At 31.9% G+C, this 22,166-nt stretch overlaps 2 protein-coding genes across 12 annotated transcripts in view; one reads left to right on the top strand and one right to left on the bottom strand.

The window, feature by feature from the left end:
• Nrg (neuroglian) overlaps positions 1 to 16,632 on the bottom strand; it is a 113,095-nt gene extending 96,463 nt beyond the window's left edge. For 6 of the 11 annotated variants that reach the window (XR_008471373.1, XR_851789.3, XR_851790.3 and 3 more), the window contains exon 1: positions 16,476 to 16,628. The gene's annotated coding sequence lies outside the window, so the exon portion shown is untranslated. Of the gene's footprint in view, positions 1 to 16,467 lie in introns of all 11 variants that reach the window. The other 5 variants (XM_011186791.3, XM_011186790.3, XM_029041339.2 and 2 more) reach the window with 5 other exon arrangements.
• Positions 16,633 to 17,374: 742 nt separating this feature from the next.
• Positions 17,375 to 19,536, top strand: Ahcy13_1 (adenosylhomocysteinase). Its single transcript, XM_011186787.3, has 5 exons — positions 17,375 to 17,463; positions 17,554 to 17,601; positions 17,732 to 17,922; positions 18,227 to 18,342; positions 18,411 to 19,536. The coding sequence occupies exons 2-5, from the start codon at positions 17,580 to 17,582 to the stop codon at positions 19,375 to 19,377; spliced, it is 1,296 nt and encodes a 431-aa protein (XP_011185089.1). The 5' UTR covers positions 17,375 to 17,463; positions 17,554 to 17,579; the 3' UTR covers positions 19,378 to 19,536.
• Positions 19,537 to 22,166: the final 2,630 nt, after the last annotated feature.

Raw genomic sequence — 22,166 nt, 5'->3', positions numbered from 1 at the left:
ATAGAAATATAAAAATAATAATAATAATAAAATCATTTAAAAAATATAAATAAAAATAAAACAAGAAAAAACGTTAACCTCGGCTGTACCGAAGCTAATATACACTTCACAGGTGCATTTCTTTTAGTAACTATGTGTTTAAGCAAATCTAAAGACTTAAGAAAAAGTAAGTAAAAAAAAAAGAAAACGTTTTACTAATTCTTTTTAGCCGGGTTGTTTGCTAGAAACATTAAGGTTATATAGTTAACCGATCTGAACAATTTCTTCGGAGATTATATTATTACCTTAAGCAGTAATCCATGTCAAATTTCGTGAAGATACCACGTCAAATGCGAACATTTTCCATACAAGCCATTAATTCCGATCGTTCAGTTTGTATGGCAGCTATATGCTATAATGAACCGATTTGAACATATTTTTCGGAGATTAAATTATTTCTATGAACAATAACCCACACCAAATTTCGTGAAGATATGTAGTAAAATGCGGACGTTTTCCATACAAGCCCTTGATTCCGATCGTTCAGTTTGTATGGCAGCTATATGATATAGTGGTCCAATATCGGCAGTTCCGACAAATGAGCAGCTTCTTGAAGAGAAAATAACATCTGCAAAATTTCAAAACAATATCTTAAAAACTGAAGGGACTAGTTCGTATATATACAGACAGACGGACGGACTGACAGACAGACAGACGGACATGGCTAAATTGACTCAGTTCAACATACTGATCATTTATATATATACTTTATAGGGCCTCTGACGCTTCCTTTTGGGTGTTACAAACTTCGTGACAAACTTAATATACCCTGTTCTGGGTATAAAAATAATAATAAAAAAAATTGAAGAATAAAAATATATAAAAAAAATAAAAATATACAAAAAAAAATAACGGATAAAAAAGTTCAAAAAAAATGCTGCAAAAAATTTTAATGAAAACCATACAAATTTCTATATCTTGTAATCGTTGATTATGCAATTCACTACATTATCAAGTCTATACGACGGCCTTTGCTTTCCATTTCAGTCAAAATTTATCTAGATTTCGCCGTTTCGCATATTAATTAAGCTCAACTTAGAACTCAACTCAGGACTCAGTGTCGGCAATTAGCTACAAAGGAGATGTGACAATAGGAATTTCAATGAAGCGCAGACACATTGAATATCAATACAGATAGATAATAAGCTGGATAATAACGAATTATGAGAGGCTATAATGTCTTAAAACACTTAGCTATAAAATTGTAAAGTGAATGTATTTAACAGTGGCATAAAGTGTGGAATGCTAAAATATTGTATTTTGTGGGATTTAGCATTTTTTATATAACATACAGTATTTAGGAATAAATTCGGAGTAATGAAACAATGATATTTTCATTGATATTTCATATTTTAAAACTTAATGGATGTAACGAAAGAGGAATGATGATAATTTTTTACAAATTTACTAATTTTCAACTTGTATTTGAGTGTGTCATCATAGATAACAAAAAAAAAAAATTGTATGACAGACGTCAATATGTAATAGTAATTATAATTACAAGACCTTATCTCAGCTATTAGTACCAACAAACATATGTTCATTTTAAATCGAAAATGGTCAAAATACAAATTAGAAGAGGTGTAAAAGGAAGAGAGAAAAAAAAAGAAAAGAAAAAAAAGACGTTATTTCATCAAACGTTATCAGACGACAATAGTGACTATGACTATTTGTGGGTAATATTCTCAGGCAGAGCGTCCGCAAGTCTTTGGAAGGTTTGGAAGGTGGAAATTAGGTAAAATATTAATTAATTAATTCAAAATTAAATTTATAATTTTTAAAATTTTATATATTTTTTAATCAGAATTTATTTTTGAAATCCCTGATTTGTAAACCATATATATTACGATTCCACAAACTTTCTCCACTGGGTATATTTTATTGTAAATCGTAGGCTTGGCGCTAATGTCAACGGCAGCAGCATCGAAAACAGCTGAACATGTTCAACGTACACAACGTTCAAAGACAACTCTTCGTCTCATTGCTCTGGTTTATGACCACACTTTATATGAGACTATCTCTCCACACATATATATGTAGCTGCTCTTTGAAAATGCTCTATATAACATACACATACTCACATCTAGTATTTGTTGAAATATTTTCTTGTATTTGCTTTTTGCTATTTTTACTTGACTACATCAGTTGTCAATTGTCAATTAACACTACAAAAGGTCAACAACAAATTGCTGTATTTCTAGTTGTTATTGTACGAGTATTGTTGTTGGTTCTTTCTGTGACTCTGTGACTTTGGTATGTTTTTGTTTCTGGTTGTAAACTCAATTGTGTTTGGCCTTTTTACTTTTCAGCAGACAACAGAGCAAAAGTTTCATGAAATTTTATAGAGTTTTTTGTTGTTACAAGTGAACTTTTGACAATTTTGTTGTTTTTTGTTAATTTAAATTTTCTGTTACAATAGGTGTTGCTGAACTTAGAAAACCTACAGTTGATATTAAGAGCGGTGGTTCATTAATAGTTAATGCCTGATTCTAATGTATTTTTTTAAAGAATTTCAACTAAAATATAGGAAAACAGATAATGAAACAAGTATTACCTACCTTTCGGCGCAAAGACATATGGATAATGAAGCAAATGTTGCTTACATTTCTGCGCAAAGGTATATGGATAAGTAATATAAATTTGGGACCGTTGATAGATTTCAAACTGTGTGATCGAAACTTCAAAATTTGTGTTTCAAACCCGCGAACTATACTTTTCAAGCTCTTCTCATTTATATTTGACCGTTAGAACCGGAGTCAGCTACTTTATTTGCCCATTATTCACAGCTAATAAAGATCTTTAGATATTTTATGAATTATAGACGCCCTCCTCTACGAAATATCATTGCGTGTTCAATTTGAAATGTATTCACAAACTTCAGAAGCCAGATCGAATATATTTAATTAATATTTACTGTTAATTCAAACTGTTTTCGGATAAAAATTAACCACATGAATACAGACAAATCGGAAATTGAAAAAAAAATCGTATCTTCATGACTGCGAATACGCTGAAAAAATTACGAAAAATATCGAAGTAAATAAAAATTAAAAATGACAGCCTGAACACGCCTCAGTGCGTATAACCGCCAACATAGACACATGTGAGTCAACCTAAGCTTAGCTTGAGACGCTTCACAATTCTTAGTTGAGCGCAAAATATGGAAGAATTATGAGTAATTTCGGAAATTCTAAGCAAACTGCTGAGCTCTGGCAGTGATCAGCGCACAAGTTCGTTAAACGACCAGAAGTAGAAATGACAGCTCCGTAGAGCGGCCGTCACTTCAGCTCATCTAAGCGTGGCTCCCGCCATTAAGCTATGAGTTTATAGCGTTCGCTTGTGTGTGTGCGAGTGTGCAGTTTGTAGGAGAGTTGTTTGGCGGCTACGCCCTGTGTATGCCATGTGGTTTTTTTTTGGTGCTTTCGTCCGCTGTCTAGAGCTTCGCACCGTTCTCCCCTAGCGCAAGTGAGTTGGGTTAAGCGCACGTTTCCTAATTTAATTTATAGGCTTGAGACCGACGTTGGACGGTTGTAAGAATGTCTATGTATGTACTATGTGTGTTTGGAGAAATGTAAGTATATTTTCACATTTTCCCAACAATTTGTGACTTGGGAACAGTTGTGCTGTCACTGTGAAGAGTGTGTATGTGTTCACAAGTGCCGTTATTATTCCGACGCTTCTATTATTACTTTTTTCTTTATTATTTAACAGAAGTGTTGACTCTTAATTGTTGAAAATGCGTTTGTAGGTACACTCACACAAAAATTCACACAATAGTACACACATGCGTAATTTTACAGTCGTTAATAATAATGTGTTTCATATTATGGCGGCATTTATAATAATTTTCCACTCATAAGGTAACTAACTGTAATTAGTGAGGAAAACATTACCGTTTGACGTCGTAAACCTACATACAGTCATTCATACAAGACATATAGACATACATACATATGTGCTTCTTAGTGCATTTAGAAATTTATGTGACTCAATAGATAGATATACATACATATTGGTATAAACATATGGTATGCATAGTAGCAAGCATATATGTAACTTACATAACCGCTATGTCACCTTAGCTAACATACGCAATATTAGTAAAATGTTTAACTATAAAAAAATGAGGTCTGAGTGCTAGTCTGCCGACAATCCATAACTTCTACTTTGTTGATAACATATAGATTTCTACATGTTATCATAAATAGCGTAAAAGTGCCAACATTAAATTCAATGCGCAAAGATGTCAATGCTCTGTGGAGTGCGTTATTCACTTTACGTTACGTTTTATTGTGCGCTTAGTGAAAATACGCATATATTCATTCTCAGAAAGATAGAGTTCAGTACTGAGACAGGCCAAAAGAAGATCCACATGATAAACCAGGTGATCTAACATGTTACGGATATACAATATAGAGTCTTAAAAAACGATCTTTTTGATTATTGGTTATGAAAACCACTTAAGGATTAAAAGAGTTTCGTGGGTTCAATAAATCAATATCTCAAGAATATTATCCTAAATTTTCAAGTCGATCCGAATAATAGTTTCGGAGATACAGCCTTTGGAAAGTGTGCGCTCCAAGTCACGATTGATTTATTGTTACTCAAAACTTTAATCGCGTTTTTCTCGGAACCGTGTTTTCAAAGTCGGTTGTCAAATGTTCTCGAAAACTACTCAGCCGATTTTGATGAAATTTTGCACAGATGTTCGAGATACAATTTACTCGTGTTTGGACGAAGGATTTTTTTTTAATTACAACTATTTAAAAAAAAAAAATGACAAGCAAATTTGAACGAAATTTTTATTTTTTTGGAAAAATTTCTGCCAAAATTCCAATTTTTACCTTTTTTGTCTTTCCTTCGTTCAAGCACGAGTTATGGTCTTAACTAAAACACTTATTTTTGTTTTTTTTTTTTCATTTTGGATGATCCTGTCAGGAGTTATGCTGACAACGCGAACGCACTTTTTTTAGAGGTGTCGCCGAAAATGACGTCACAATGGAGAGGTTTTAATATTTTTTATGTTGAAAACTTCAGAAATTATTCTTTAAATATGTAGAAGACAGAAAATGGTTTGAATTAAATAAATAATTTTTTAAATAAAAAATATTGAAAATAGGTCTTTTTTACCCATGAAACCTCTTGACATACTTATTAGATTACTTCCAGTGCATGAAGAACATGTTTGATATCAACCCGATTGTTAAATAGTATAGGTTCTTTTACGACTTCTTGTTTCGGAGAGATATATTCAGAGTTTCATAAAGCAAATGCCGGGTGTTCAGGACTTCTAATTAGGTATTCACATCTAATCTACAAATATATATTGTTGAATTCGATTATCGATTGTTGAATCGAGTTTGAGAAGTTTTTCGCCAATTGGTCATATGCATAAGTGAATAATGACGAATGAATAAATATTTTTTTTTTAATATTTTTTGGTTTGCAATAACCAAATTTTCGAAAACTTTCTGGTCTTCCCTAATAACTTCACACTCGATCTGTAGTGGTCATCTAAAAAAAAAACGAACGTTAAGGAGCGACGATTCATGTATAATATGAATATTTGCTTATTCGAGTCCATTTTCCTCAGACATCAGAGAAATTTAAGGGGTTAAGAGTAGTCAGAGACACGAAAAATGAGAATTATCAGTAATTTGTTTTGCTATTAAATCATGTTATTTTACAAAAGCAATAATAAGACATTATTTGAAAACAACAATGTACAATTTACAATTTGCGTTACAAAAACAGGTTCATGCGGTGACTATCATAAGTCTTTGGAAATTCATTTAAAATCAATCGGTTACGAAAAATTAGTTTTATAAATAGATGATCCTGGGCCTCATCGAAGCTTTTTCTTCTTTTTTTTTAATTAGCAAAATGGCGGCCTCAGGAATTTTTTTCTAGATTTTCGGGGGAAAAATCAATCAAAATCATAATTGGTCTTAAAAAATCGAAATTTTTGGGTAAAAAAGCTTCGATCAGGCCCAGAATTATTATGTATTCTAAAAGCTATATAAATTTCATTAAAATCTACTGAGCAAATTTCGAGTTACAGTTGCGCCAGTTCAAAAAACATAGTTTTAAGTCCGCGTGCAGCTGCCGCTAGCTACATGCTCCCTAGCGTTTTGGAGTGCCCGAGCGCTCTTTGTTATTTGTCGAATAACTCGAAAAGTAATTGTCGGATCAACTTTAAATTTTCAGAGAATATTTTTAAGAAATTTCACTGAACGAAAATACAAAAAAAAAAGAAATTGATTTTTTAAAAATCTCAACTATCCGTAACCACCTAATACATTAAAAAAATCGATTATTTTACAAAAAAACTACGTTATGGAAACGCCAACCAGTAAACAATATATGTATGTAATTAAAACTGTATGCCACAAAGCTTGAAGAGAGAATATATCAAATGACACAATGAAATAAAACTTTAATGAAAAAAACCTTAAATTCACTCAAACTAAAAACTAACGTGTAATGCAATAGAAGCACGGCCGATCTAGGGGAAAGTTTGCTGAAGTATTAACAACTTCAACACCCTTTACACAGCGGCAAATGCGAAACAAAGGCGCCCACAAGCTAACAACACATTCAGGCTAAGCATTTCTCACATTTCTCACAAGTTATATAATATGAGAAGTAAAACAATAACTTTTGTTGTAAACTGCTTCATTGCACTTAGTAATTCAATTCAGGCGCACAAAAGTGTACTTCGGCAGTAAGTCACAACTGTCAGAGGAACAGAAGAGTGACGGAGGATAACAAGTAGACTGGATTGGGGTAATAAGAAGGCAGAAAATGAATTTGCATGTGAGTGCAGAAACTTCTAACCTACTTTTTCGAGAGAGAAAAAAAAAAGAAAAAAAAAAGAAAAAAACAAAATTATAATAAAATTACATGCTAGGCAACAAACACCAACTCAAGCTGAATCGAATAAATGACGCTGAGCGAACGAATGCAGTCAGCTAGAAAAGTGCGAAAATATAAGAAGCAAAACATTACAACAACAACAAGAAAGTAAAATTAAATAATAAAACAACATGTAATTGCCAGCATGCCACATAATGTTGCACAGCAGTACAGACACACACGCGCAGCTAATAGAAATGTTGCAAGCAAAATTACCGCTGGTGCTGGTAGTGGTGAGGAAACGAAGTGTTGCAAGCGTAAGTGTGGCGCTAAGCGGCAGTTACAAGCGCCGCCGAGGGACGTTGGTTGGGGGGCTGGCTTACCAATATAATTGCCAACTATGCGCCAAAGCTCGTTTGCCAACCTGCTGCTCGCTGCTCGCTACACAAACCGGCCGGCACTTAAAAGTGCAATGCACTCTAAGTTGGTGAGCGAGCTGGGCGCGCGGTGCAATTGCATAATCGCAGGCGTTTGAGTAGCGTTGGGGCGCAAAAAATACGAACATATATAGGTATATAGAATTGTGGTTTGCAGAGGGTTGCGCACAACAAACAACAACAACGACAACACTAAATAAATAATTGGAAGGTATGCAGAGGCAGCGAGAAAAAGTTTGTATTGCAACAAATCACCTGCAGTACAACTACAGCTACAACCACATAGACAGTGTTGTGATGGCGTGCAGAAGTGGGCGTGGTTACCTATATACATATATCTATTAACAGTTAGTTAGCTAAGCTTGTGTTTCTGCTGCTTGACATTTGTAAAAAATGTGAAGAAACTTCTGAGGTGGAATATGAGCACTTGTGCGACGGAGCGTATACGCAACCAAAGTGGTTTGGATCTAAGGATATTTAAATTTTATTAAATAAAATGAAAATTTAATGAAAAAATATTAAAACATTAAACAAATAATAATATAAAATTAAAAAATAATAAAAAAAATAATAATTAAAAAAAATATATAAAAAAAACAATAATAAGAAAAATTTAAAAATAATAATAAAAAAAATTTAAAAGTAATAATAAAAAAAATTTAAAAATAATAATAATAACAAAAATTAAAAAAAAAAACAATAAATTTAAAATAAAAAGTGGTATGGATCTAATCTTAGGATATGTGGAATAAGACAGCTTAATTAATGAATATCGTTAAAAATGAAAATTTTTTAAAAAAAATATTAAAACTTAAAAAAATAATAATAAAAATAATAAAAATAATAAAAAAATTAAAAAAATAATAAAAAAATTATAAAAAAATAATAAAAAATTAAAAATAAAATATAAAATAAATTAAAAAGAAATAAAAAGTAGAATGGATCTAAGAATATGTGGAACAAACAGTTTAATTAAAGAAAATCCTTAATTAAAATGAAAATTTAAATTTAAATAATAAAATATATAAAAAATTAATAATAAGAAATTAAATTAAAAATAAAATATTAAAAAAATAGAGTTTCAGTTGATATTTATTTCTAAAATTGTTTGTGTAGGGTATTATTTTTTCATGGTTATTTTAAGTTATTTTAAATAAATTCTAAAAAATTAAAAAAATATATTTTTTTTTTTTTGTTTGAATTAAATAATAATTATGTAAACATATATATTATTCAAAATATATCTGATCTAATCTTCATGAAAGTAGTATAAATGAATGACCAATTCGATTACAAATCCTTTTACTGGTACTCTTCTTGCATATAGCGCAACATTCCCCTCACCACCACATACCGCATCACCCACTAATTGCACCCACTTTAAGCGCACTAAACCTGCAAAATTACGCATTTAGCACAGGTCGAACCGCACCCTAACACCCCTGGCAGTAGTTACGTAAACAAATTGTACATTCTAAGCACATCGAGGGGGAAGAAGTTGGCCCACAGCAGCTGGTTATTAGTCATTTATAGTACTATAAGTGGAAAATAAAATAAATGAAAGTGAAAATAATTTCTATTTTTATGTAAGCAACCCTCCGGCTAGCAAATACAAGTGTAGTAAGTAGTCAACGGCAACATGTTAGCCACCTTCTAACGTTTATTTACACACTTTCAATTGTGGGAATTGATAAGATTGTGGTTGTTGTTGTTGTGTGTGTATTATTAGCAGTGCGAGGGTATTATGCATTTTATTATTAGTAAACCTATTTTAATCACGCAATTGAACAAATAAATTAAAGGAAGAATAGCGAATAGAAGTTCATTTAAAAAAATATAAAAAAAATATATATACGGATTTATGTAAATACATACATACATGCATCTTTGTATAAAGCTTTTTGCTGTTTGAAAATGGAAAGCTACTCCTTACTTGTTTACTTGAAGTACAATACTTTTGCTGATGCCTTGCTTTTTCAAATGGCTGACAACTCCTTCACAATCCTACATCAATTTACATACATATATATATATATATATATATATATATATTTACAGAATACATAAAAAACATTTATGATACACAAAAATTCCTTTAGACTACACCAAAGTTATATCCGGTAAATTCGTACAAAGTGCCGAGCAGCTGCAAAATATTGTCCTTGAATATTTTTATGTATTCCATTATGAAAGTATATATGTACTACAGCGTAAACAAGTGTATATAGACATTATTTATATACATAAATGTATGTGAACTCAATTCCGAATCACAAGTGCGCAGTCAAGCAGCAGAGAGTCAAAGGATTCAGCATTAAGCAGCGGTAAGGACGAAAAAAAGTGAATAAGAAGCATGAATTAAAATCCTTTTGACGTATTTACTTTGTCACTGCTTGCCACCGCAGAGTTGTGGCAAAGAAAAGAAAACAAAAACCGAATTATCGATTTTTACTCCACAAAGACGCATATTCATACATACCTACAGAAAACAGGGAAATATGTTTATGCCTATACTAAGTATATATACATGTAAATAAACATATTTATATTGCGTTTACAAATAATTTTGCTGATTTTCTTTATACATATTTCCCTCATAGCGTCAAAAATCCTTGCCCTTCTCCTCAAGGCGGGCAAAATTTATCGCTGAGTAACGCCGTGTCGCCTGCTCGCCTGCACTTCGCAGTTGGTTTTGTATACGATTAAGCATACAAACACTTCTCTATATCACTATGCGTTTTGTATGTATGTCTGTATGTCTGTACAATATGAAATCCACACTTTATTTGCGTGTCCAATGCCACCCGGCGCCTTACACATATTTATGTGTGCAAGAGTAAATATGTAGGTTTTTCACATATAGAAAGTGACATCATACTAAGTTCTGCCACTCAAGTTGACTCCCCCACCCACTTCATTTGCCGGCGTTGTACGCTGCTGTTGTTTTATGCTTCCCCATAGCATTTCTCGACCAACTTTGAGCTAATAAATATTATAAATGGCTCAGTTACTTGCTTCGATGAATGATTTTTGATTTATGCGGTATTAATTTCAGTTATGAGTTTAAATACGCTGGATGGCATTTCAATTTTGTTTATCGTACGTGATAGCATTGCAAAGCTGATGAGTAGGATATGTTGAATATTGAAATTATAATATATTTTATAGGAAAAAATAAAGTAATATCAAAATTTGTGCAAAATTAAAATAAAATAAGTTAAAAAAAAATTTAAATTTATATATATTAAAAAAATAAATTTTAAAATTTATATAAAAAAAAAATAAATTTTAAAATTTATATTAAAAAAAATAAAATTAATATTTTTAAAAATTTTGAAATTTATATTTTTTAATTTTTATAAAATTTTATAATATTTTTTAAAAAGATTTTATTTTAAATTTTTTTTTTACAATATTAAAATTTATATTTTTCACATTTTATATTAATTATAATTATTTTTTTTTTTTAATTTTAAAATTTACGTTTTTATTTTAAAATTTATATTTTTTAAGATTTTAAAAAACGTATATTTTAAATATTCTTAAATTTTAAAATATTTTTTAAAAAGATTTTATTTTACAATGATTTATTTTTAATCTTAAAATTTATATTTTTTATATTTAAAAAATATTTTTTTTTTAATTTTTAACATTTTTTATTCTTTTTTAATTTTACTTTTATAAAATTATTAGAATAAATCTCATCGATTCATTTATTTATCACACATTTTCAGTTTTTCTTTTTTGAAAACAATTTCCCGAACGTGACATCATCTCTTCCTGACACTCTAAAATCTAAAAATTAATTTTTGCAATAACTTTGTATAAAAAAAAAACATAAAACAAAAATAATCAGATTTCGCATTCATTATCGGTCACCACCTTTTTATCCTATCTATTTAGAGAAGTTATCAAGCGCTACTGTCTACAACTAATCCTCAAGGCAGCTTACTGGCAGAGATAGCATCAAACAAGTATATAAAAATATATATGTACATAAGTATGTATGCGTATTTTCGCGCTTTCAACGTTAAATTTAATATGATTTCTATTTACTAAGCCGCACACAAACACATGAAGACTAAGTAAATAAATAAAATCTTAACTAACTTTGTATTGTAGCCATAAATATAAAGGTATATGTACGTATGTATGTATATAATAACCCATGTATTTCTTTTCTTCTTTAGCCAACCAACAAGTTCTATCCACTCTACCTTTAATTTTTTATGGTGAATATTATTCTTCTTCGCTGTTGACTTCATCATTCATGCTGGTGCCTTTTGATTCATGTAAGCGAATTGAATTCAATTAAGTAACTAGAAGCATACTTATGCATGTGTACTCGTCTGTAAGCGATTCTATGGTTTGACTGTCAGTCGATGACACGACACGCTCGCTTGGTTGCTGCAAATTTAGAAAATGCAGATGTAGCGTCTGAACGCTGCACAAAAGTCATGCTTAAGCTAGAGTTTTTCCTTACACTTAAATACAGTTGAACTTCCATAAGTCGAACTTCTATAACTCGAATATCTCCATTATTCGAACTCTTGAATTGGCAATAGAAGTCAAATTTCATTTAAAGTACCTTCCATAGTGATTCGAGTTATGGAAGTTCAACTGTATGTATTACTTCATGTACTCATGTCATTACTCATAGCAATTTCTAAGCATTTATTCTTGGTTTATTACTATATATCACAGTATATAAAAATTTTTGTTTGTGTTTCTACTTTAGAACGCTTGCGGTTTCATTATTACTCGTTTTGGAATCTACTGCTAACTGATTGTGGTGGACGGCAAAGTTGATGAAGTCAGTGTTGACTTTGACTGTACAAACTGCAATAGTATCGACAGTTCTAAGCTGAGTGTTGTTGCTACTTTCAGTATACTGATTCATCAACATCAAGTATGCCTCACCACAACCAACGTTTCTTCATAAATATGCTTAAATTCCAAAATATTTTCGAAAGTTTGTAAATTTTTAGCACTTTTCAATTATCGGTTAATATTCAGATTCATGACCAATAAGTACCAGTATTTTATTTGGTATTTCTTAATCCCCCAAGCAGGTTAACTTAGTGGATTTCTTCTCAGTAAGACTTTAAAGCTCAACCAGCTACTTTTCCTTACTACCTAGAAACGAATATGACTAAATCAAGGACAACATAAAAAATCACTTTCAACACACAACCTACCCAAAAAAGCATATTTACAGATGGCGGAGACCAGCACATGGAAGCTTTATTAAGTAAGCAAGCAAGTGAACGGACGAAAATTAAGCAACCGAGAATGTCTAACAAAATGACGTAATCCGCCAGTGCCGCAAACGCCAACACGCACACATGGACGCACGCAAACGCGGGTGTTAAACAAGCTGTGGTAAAGCGCGCAAACCAATGCGTGTGCTAACGGCGGTCGAAAAAAGCGAAAAAAAAAAATAAAAAACAAAAAGTTGCGGCATGAAACGACCGCAAAACCTCAAAATTGTAGAGAATTGTACAAATAAAATTGTACCACTACAATAGCAACAACAAAGGCATTCGCATAAATAATAATACGAACAAAAACAAATTAATGAGACACCATCAAAAGAGACGACAGACAACAGAAAAGAGAAGACAATACAAATACAAATACAGCAAGTATTATATGAAACCAAAAAACTAAAGCAAAAAAAAAAAACAAAAACAACAAAAATATACACAAACGACGGTGAATAAATACTACTTAAATTGACAAATACATAATATAGCAACCATATAAAAAATAAACTTTGCAACTGTTTGTGTATGTGTATACAAAAATAAAGCGGCGAATAAGTAAATTCGCACCGAGTTGTGTGTGGATCAAGAATCTTTTGAGTATCTTATGGCATCTATAAAAACACTTTTGTATGAATTATATACATATTTACATATGTGTGTATTCTTATACATATGAAAGTATATAGACTGCTGGTATAAATATGAATTTTTGTGTTAGTTCTTTTGTCATTCAAGTTAAGTGGACGATTTTATTTGAATGAATACAAAAAGCTGGAAAAAAATTATAATTTTTGGGAAAATGCAAATTTCAAAATGTTTTTACGATTTTATATGAAGTAAATTTATAGCCACCATATGCATATACTTACATACATATATGTATTTATATATTAAGTAAATTCTAGCATGTAAATAAACAATTTCGAAAATATACTTTGAAAATGCAAAAACATTTGTGCACAATTTTCGTTAAACTACTCAATACGAATTTCAAAAAATTAAATAAATTAAATAAATAGCAAAATAGCAGCTGCTGCAGCCACCGACACAAAGGGCTCAATTTTGTATACAATGCATGTACATATCTATGTACATACATATGTATGTAGAGATGAATTGCTGATTGGCGACTGTCAGTTTGCATTGGTTTTGCAATAATGATTTAGGGTGGAAAAATAAGAGCAAACAAAAAAGAATTAAATTCACTTTCATAATACAAAACAGACGTAAATGCTTGAAGCTGACAATGTATGTACATATGTATGTAAAGAATAAACTGTCAAATGGATAAATTGTTGGACAAAATCAAACAAATGTTGAAATACAGTGGAACTTCTCTAACTCAAATAACCATAATCCACAAACAAAAAAAACTTCGAATTAGAGAGACTACGAGTTATAGAAATTTTTATTAAAACATAATTTTCGCAATAAGTCTTATTTAAATACGTTAACACATGCTCTTGACGTCTGTATCCCATGTCTTTGTTACATGATTTATGAAATCCATAAATGTAAAATTATGTTTTGTTCGTCACCTTACTATATAGTATTTCTTAAAATTCTGTCTCGATAGTAAAATTTAAAAGTTCGATTTATGGATTGAATTTTGTATGTAATTTTACTTCTATTGCCAATTCAAAAGTTCGAATTATCGAGAACTTCGAGTTATAGAAGTTCTTCTTTTTTTTGTAAAAGTAAAAACATATGTTAAAAAAGCACATAATTCACTAGTGATATCATAGAAACTGTGCCACTGAGCTTGACAGGTCAGCCCGGGCAGGCAATTACACACAATTTTGTATTATTTATAACGTTTCGCAATTAAGGTATCAGAATGCTTACACACATAAAAATAATGAAGAATTATAGAATGTCATTAATGTATTTTGAGCAAAAATGTGAAAAAAATTATTTTTAATTAATTAATATGAAAAAATGTGGAAAAAGAATTTGTCTTTTAATTGGTATAAAAATTAGTGATAATTGTTGTTTGCGTACGTTTTGCGGGGCCTTTTTAAGGAAGAGGAACACATCGGAGATAGCATAATTTAAATATTAATTACACAAAACAATTAGAAAATATTTTTATATATTATTTTATTTTTATATACATATGTTGTTGTTTTTTTTTCAAAGGGTTCAATTATAACTTTTAACTGTATAATTTTTTACATAATTACCTATAAATAATAATTACTATTAAATACTTGCAGAATAAATATATTTTTGTAATATCATTATATAAATTTCACTCGATTTGAATAGCAATTAAACAAAAATACTAAACTAGTGAGTATAGTCTATTGATATTTGTTCATAATGATCAGAATAAGTTAAAAATATCGATAGCATCAGTGTATGGACGTCTTCTGAGTCCAAGGTCTGACTTTACAACAGCATTGCTACAAGCCACATTTTCATATAATTTTCCAATAAAATCCAATTAGAATTCCGCCAAAAAAAAATATTATAGGAGCAATTAAATTAAATATTTTACTAAAAACAATATTAAAAAACGCCAAGTAAAGCTCAAAATAAGCTGACAATAATAGTGAACTTCAAAACTGACGTCATCAGTCGAAAATAGTACACGGTTACTCCCTTTTTGAACGTACAACAGCAATGGCTTGAAAAAATTAACATTTTCACTATTACCACTTGGCATACTCATTTATCACGCAATCTGCTTCACTTCATATTTTGTTGTATATCTTTCCATACCAATTTGAATTTCAAATCATAACATTTCGAAACTTGACCAATACAAAATTAACATTTTTCAAGAGAGCGCGCGCGCAACTGTATCGGTCAGAGTAGGCGCTTACTTGGCAACACTGGTAGCGTTCTGCCCCACCTTTTCAATGTGCTAACGAGCGCTAGCAAAAGGTAGGCGCAGCGGCCAAAATAACCGTGGCAGTGACGCCAACGTCGGCGTTCATATAGAAACCTGTTTTTGTTTTCGTTGTTATTGCCGCGTATACTCTGTTTTCGCACGTAAATTATATGTGGTGTGTTGTTGTATTTAGTTGCGACGCTAGCTCTCTTGATGTCTAATAAAGTCAGCGTTGTTGTTATTGCTATATCGTTTTTTAATAAATTGTGTTGTAGTTGTTGCTGTGTATCCAATAACTGTGTCCTATTGCTTGTTGCCACAACTTACACTACCAACAACAACAACAATAATATTGTATCTGAACCAACAGCGTACAATATTTGCGGCTTTAATTTGTTTCACTATGCGAATGCAATTGTGTGATTAAAACTGCATTTATTGTTGTAATATTCTTTTGTTTTATTACATTTATTACTATTGCACGTCAGCATATTCGTTGCATTCAGAACAAATGCAACGTAACTGACTACACAGAAAAAATTGTGAAACGGCGAAATTTCGCATCGCCGATTCAGACTGTTGCCACTGCCACAGCCATTAGATTCAGGCATAATTTTTGACCTCGCTTTACACCAACACTAACACAATTGCGTGTTATTACAAATATTTTATTTGATAAAACTAATTTTCAACCATATTTAACATAAATAAGTAGTAAAACAAGTTATTTACCCGAAAATTTGTTAATATTCCACAAAGATTGTTGAATTCTCACACATCCTATGCAGCGTGTGTAATTTGTTGTTTTTTTCTATCTTGGCTAAAACGAAAGCTTTCTTTTCGGCAGCAGCAAAGATACACACAAAACTGCTATTTCTTAATGTATTGTTATTTTCACAAATTCATTCTTTGTTTATTAACACACGTTTATTTGATTTATTCAATAAACTTCATTTTAATTCACTACACTTCAATTTTGGCTATTTAATTGGTTAATAGTTGAAAATCCAAGCGCACAAAAGAAAAATGTTACCCATTTACCACTACCAGCAAAGAATTTTTGTAAAAGCAGCTCAGCCAGCACTAATTACACTCACGTTCACTAAAAGTTAATTCACGTCTCGTCAATTCGGCTTCTCGCGCACAACTGTGAAACAGGGATGAGCAAATTGTGCTCGCATATTTCCAATTCGTTGCGCATTAATAAAATGTAGTTTAATGTGAAAACGGCAACACTGGTATTGGATAGTGGTGAGTTATTTGCTGGTATAAAATTATGTGAAGGCTAGATGAGAATAAGACAAACAGTTTTAAAAGCAAGTAGATGTAATTATTGCATAAAATAAATTATATAATATTTTTTATTTTAAATAAAGAAAAAATTTAAAATTGTGAAAGCAAATTTTGTTCAAATTGTAAAATACAACCCTGTGCTTATTCACCACACTGCTACACAATGTTCCAATTGGATCCAGTTGGAATGCAAGAGTTGCCATATCACGTTGGCGCTGTACAAACTTAAAAATCAACAAATTTTCAGCTAAATTTTATATCAAAAGAAATCAAAATTTAGAAAATCAGCTAATACATAAGTTCACAGAATTAAGTACGGTACATAATCAGTAACTACAGCTATTCAAAACTTTTACTGTTTAATTTTGAGTTTGAGTTAGTAACTTTGCGGCTGAAATGCACTGAAATACAAAGTTTTCAATGTCATATGTACGTGGAATTGGGTTAGCACGATTTAGTATAAATTTGTACAATTTATGTGCTTTTTAACAAACGTTCTAATGATTTTCTATACTTATTCCAATTTACTTATTTATTTAGTTTTTTGTTTATAAGTATATTAAAAATACTTTAGTTGCATTTAGCCAAATTATTTTATACCAGTTTTTTGTTTATCTTTAAGTGCCGCATGCAACCCTGTACGTTTATTTATAATACACGCGTGCTGGGTTTCATTTGAAAGACAGACTGTTCAAAAATTCACTATTTCCTCCAACTCCATACGTGCCGGTTGCAAGTGAGTCTTTGTTTTCCCGTGCATTTAACTATACTATTTATTTTATAGTTATAAAACTAAATAAAGGATCTAATATACGCTTGTTTACAGGTCTGACTCAAATAACACAACTTAAAATGAAGCCTCAATACAAAGTTGGTAAGTGTGCCAAATGCAATGTAGGTTAAGTTAGCTATCAGCTGTTGAGTCAAATTGGAATGAAATCAAATTAGAAAATCTAATTGAAAACCATAGCAAAAGTAATAATTTTAACTTTAATTAATTTCAGCCGACATCAGCCTTGCTGAATGGGGACGCAAAGCCATCATCATCGCAGAGAATGAGATGCCTGGTCTGATGGCCATACGCAAGAAGTATGGACCACAAAAGGTGCTGAAGGGTGCACGTATTGCTGGCTGTCTCCATATGACAGTACAAACAGCCGTATTGATAGAAACACTAACCGAATTGGGCGCAGAAGTAAGTATTTTAATTTCTAGGCGGCCAGGCCTCAAACGGAAATCTTAAGATGCTTATCATTATTGTTTTCATATAATACGTCAAGGAAGATAATTGCGTTCACATCCATTATTCATATCATGCTTAAGTATTTTACGTATGTAATTAGTAGTGTCTAAGTATTCTTTTGTTGATAAGCTGTTCTGTTGAGGCCAAGAGTTCAAAAAGATGTTGCGTTGATAGCCTTAGTAACCTTGTCACTTTATCGGTAGCAATTCATTAAATATTCGTTTATAAATTATGCATTTTATGCTTTTGTTTTCAGGTTCAGTGGTCCAGCTGTAATATTTTCAGTACACAAGATCATGCTGCGGCCGCTATTGCCAAGACCGGTGTACCCGTCTATGCCTGGAAAGGTGAAACCGATGAAGAATACTTATGGTGAGACAATATTAAGTAGAATTAAAAAAGAAATAATTTTTTACATAATTTTTTTTTTATATTTTCAGGTGTGTTGAACAGACTTTGGTTTTCCCAGATGGTCAACCCTTGAACTTGATCCTCGATGATGGTGGTGATTTAACCAATTTGGTACATGAAAAGTTCCCACAATACCTTAAGGACATCAAGGGTTTGAGCGAAGAAACTACAACCGGTGTACATAATTTATACAAAATGGTGAAGGAGGGACGTCTCGGTGTGCCAGCCATCAATGTCAACGATTCGGTGACCAAGAGCAAATTTGATAATCTGTATGGTTGTCGCGAGTCCCTCATTGATGGCATTAAACGCGCCACCGATGTGATGATTGCTGGCAAAGTGTGCTGTGTTGCCGGTTATGGTGATGTGGGCAAAGGTTGCGCTCAAGCGCTACGTGGTTTCGGCGGACGTGTTATTATCACCGAAATCGATCCAATCATTGCGCTGCAGGCTGCTATGGAAGGTTATGAAGTAACCACCATGGAGGAAGCATGCAAAGAAGCCACCATTTTCGTAACAACAACCGGTTGCAAGGACATCATTACTGGCGCACATTTCCTGCACATGCCCGACGATGCGATCGTCTGCAACATTGGTCACTTCGATTGCGAAATCGATGTCGCCTGGTTGAATGCCAACGCCAAGGAGAAGATTAATGTCAAACCACAAGTAGATCGCTATACACTAGCCAACGGACATCATATCATACTCTTGGCTGAAGGACGTTTGGTGAATTTGGGTTGCGCGCATGGCCATCCCAGCTTTGTGATGTCCAATTCGTTCAGTAATCAAGTGCTGGCACAAATTGAATTGTGGACCAAAGCCGAGAAGTACAGCGTTGATGTGCATATGTTGCCGAAGATACTGGATGAAGAGGTTGCCAGTCTACATTTGGACAAATTGGGCGTGAAGTTGACAAAATTGAGTGAGGAACAATCCAAATACTTGGGTGTGCCTAAGACTGGTCCATTCAAACCCGATCACTACAGATACTAGGAAAAATCATTTCTGCCACATGAGTGCGATAAACACGTAGTGTTGTTGGAGATTTGATTTTTTTTTTACACATAATTGGTTCTGTTGTAATTTGAATTGATAAGCATTTGTATTATTGAAATAAAGTATATGAGCGAAAAATTGTTGACAGTCACGTAATTGATAAGAGATTTGCTATAATTCAGAGTTTACTACAAAACAGTTCTTGTTTTTAGTGTTATTGTTGGAGCAATTGCTTTCTAGTTCGAAACCGTGCTTTGGAAAACAGGATTTTCAAGCTTAAAAGCACGTTTGTAAATTTGTTGTTGTTGTTGAAAGTATATATATGACGCTGTATTCTGTGATTAAGCGGCGCAAACAAATCTCTTTAATATTGCGGATACAAACGCTTATAAAATAAATATGATAATTCCCTTATCTCTAAGTCATACTAATATTGTGCAATTGTGAAATCATTGCTAAATACTTGGCTTCTCTTCTCTAATATAGCATCACAGTTAAGTATGTATTTTATATTATTTAAATTTATGAACATTATATTTGTATTTTCGATACGGTTTCAATAATTTCGGTGTAATATTTTTCGATCGTATCGAACCATTTTTCGATCGAAATGGATTCAGTGATTTGACCAATATATTCTCGTAGCTTAAGAAATATTTTTTTTTGGAATTTACGCGACATAAATTATACAGATAACTGTATTTTGTTTATTTACGTTATTTGCCAATTTTAAAAATTTATAAATACTATTAATTGGATTTGTTTATATGTATATACCGTTCTAATTAGAACGCTTTCATTTTACACCGCCTAAATGTAGGCAATGTTTTATACTTACAATCGCATGTTAATTGATTGATTAATCATTTTTTGCTTATATTTACTTCACGCAAGCAAATGTTGCTATTAAAAAATATGTTGAATACAGTGCATACTAAAAGTTAATATTTAAATTTATTTTACCTGAACTTGAATTTGTTAGTGGCTTTCGATTATATGAATTGTCATTTAGGGGGTTTAAGGAATAGCAGTACTGTAATTGTAATTATCATAGTTAAGGAGTTTTTTAATAAGAGCGCTACAAAAGTTTGGTTCGGTTTGGGATATCAATGAAAATTCTTTATTCCTGTTAAATTACCATCGATGCCAGTATGGAACTCGATTTCTTTTGCAATGCCACCATGGGCACGATTGCAGAAAGCTAGACGCTGAACCCAATTTTCGACGGTTTTCAAGTATAAATCGACCGAAACTGCTGCAATTTCTATTCGATATAGGCTAACGGCGTCAAATAGCATTTCGTGACATTACATGTTCACCAAACTTGATTTTCAATAAATCGATTGTGACATTCGCTGTGTGGCTTGTGGTGCCATCCTGTTGGAACTGCATATTGTCCAAGTCCACATCATCCAATTCGGGCCAAAAATATTCGGTTATCATTGAGTGGTAGCGATTCTCATTCAAAATAACGTGCCGGTCGTTAATCAATACCGAAGAAGTACAGGTCAATGACGCCGCCGGCCCATAAACCGCACCAAATCGTGATTTCTCGATATGCAATTGTGACGGATGGTGTAGGTGTGCATTGCTGCCTGATCAATAACTCATATTTTTGCTTATTAACGAAGCCATTCAGCCAGAAATTAGCCTCAACGCCGAAGATGACTATTCCATGAAACTCCGTATCATTTTCAAGTTGTTTCTCAGTCCAATTCACGAACATACGACGATTTGCCTTCAGTTCATGCGTCAATTTGATCTACTAAGGATGTAGGCCAAGATATTTTTGCAAAATTCGCCACAACGACGTCACATAGATGCCCAACGTTTGAGACCGACGTGTGAGAGACTGATTTGGGTCTTCCTCAATTGATGCGCTAGCAGCACCAGTATTTTAGACACTACGGGCACCTCTTTGTCTCACTGGAACGGGAACATTTTGGACTGTACCTGTGAATTCAAATCCACTAGACACTCAATTGTTGATCTGACAGGACGATTACGACGACCATAAATTGGACGTAGCGCTCTGCAAAATTGAGGCCACTGCCTGCGAATTTCGGTAGTAAATTATAATAGGATGAAATGGCAAACCTTACTGCAGAGAAATGTCAAATGAGCGTGAAATAATATGGCGTCGTTTGATGTCCCTATCTGTCTACTTTTATGGCGTCCCTATTGAAACCCCCTTTATTATAAACTATACCTAATATTTTTGAGAAATAAGATCTAAATTGATATCAATTACGATTACTGACAATATAATTAGCAATTAATTACAATTATAGTAATTGTCAATGGCTTTTCAATTACTTTTACCATAATCATTATTGCAGGTAATCAATATGTAATGGTTTACTTAAAGTTTAAGAAATGACTTAAGATAAGATATATTGTAAAACAATTTTGATTACTTGATTGTGACTAATTTAAAGGTTCCATTAATCAAGTAATTTGTTCAATTAGTTTGAAAATTAAATGTGTACAATTTTAAATGTTTAGTATTTAAAAATCTCAATTGAAACCGTCCGGTGTTTCTTCTATACATTATATTCTAGTGAAAATTACTGATTATCGTGTAATTACAAAAAAAAAAAAATACTTATAATTACATAATTGTATAATTTGATAATATATTTTTTGTTAATTTTCTATGTCAAAAAAATTAATAATTATTATTATATTTTAATAAAAAAAATGTTTAACATCGTTGACATTATTAGTATGTATGTATGTATGTATGTATGTATGTATCTCTTTGGCATGACTGATTGCTCTTAATT

This window comes from Zeugodacus cucurbitae, chromosome 5, assembly GCF_028554725.1.
Source record: "Zeugodacus cucurbitae isolate PBARC_wt_2022May chromosome 5, idZeuCucr1.2, whole genome shotgun sequence".
Lineage (NCBI taxonomy): Eukaryota > Metazoa > Arthropoda > Insecta > Diptera > Tephritidae > Zeugodacus > Zeugodacus cucurbitae.
This window is presented reverse-complemented; position numbering and strand designations above follow the sequence as displayed.

Coding starts and splice junctions, on each gene's coding strand:
- Ahcy13_1 (XM_011186787.3), top strand. CDS start 17,580: ATGAAGCCTCAATACAAAGTTG. Junction 17,602..17,731: donor GAAGCCTCAATACAAAGTTG/GTAAGTGTGCCA, acceptor AATTAATTTCAG/CCGACATCAGCCTTGCTGAA. Junction 17,923..18,226: donor TAACCGAATTGGGCGCAGAA/GTAAGTATTTTA, acceptor TTTTGTTTTCAG/GTTCAGTGGTCCAGCTGTAA.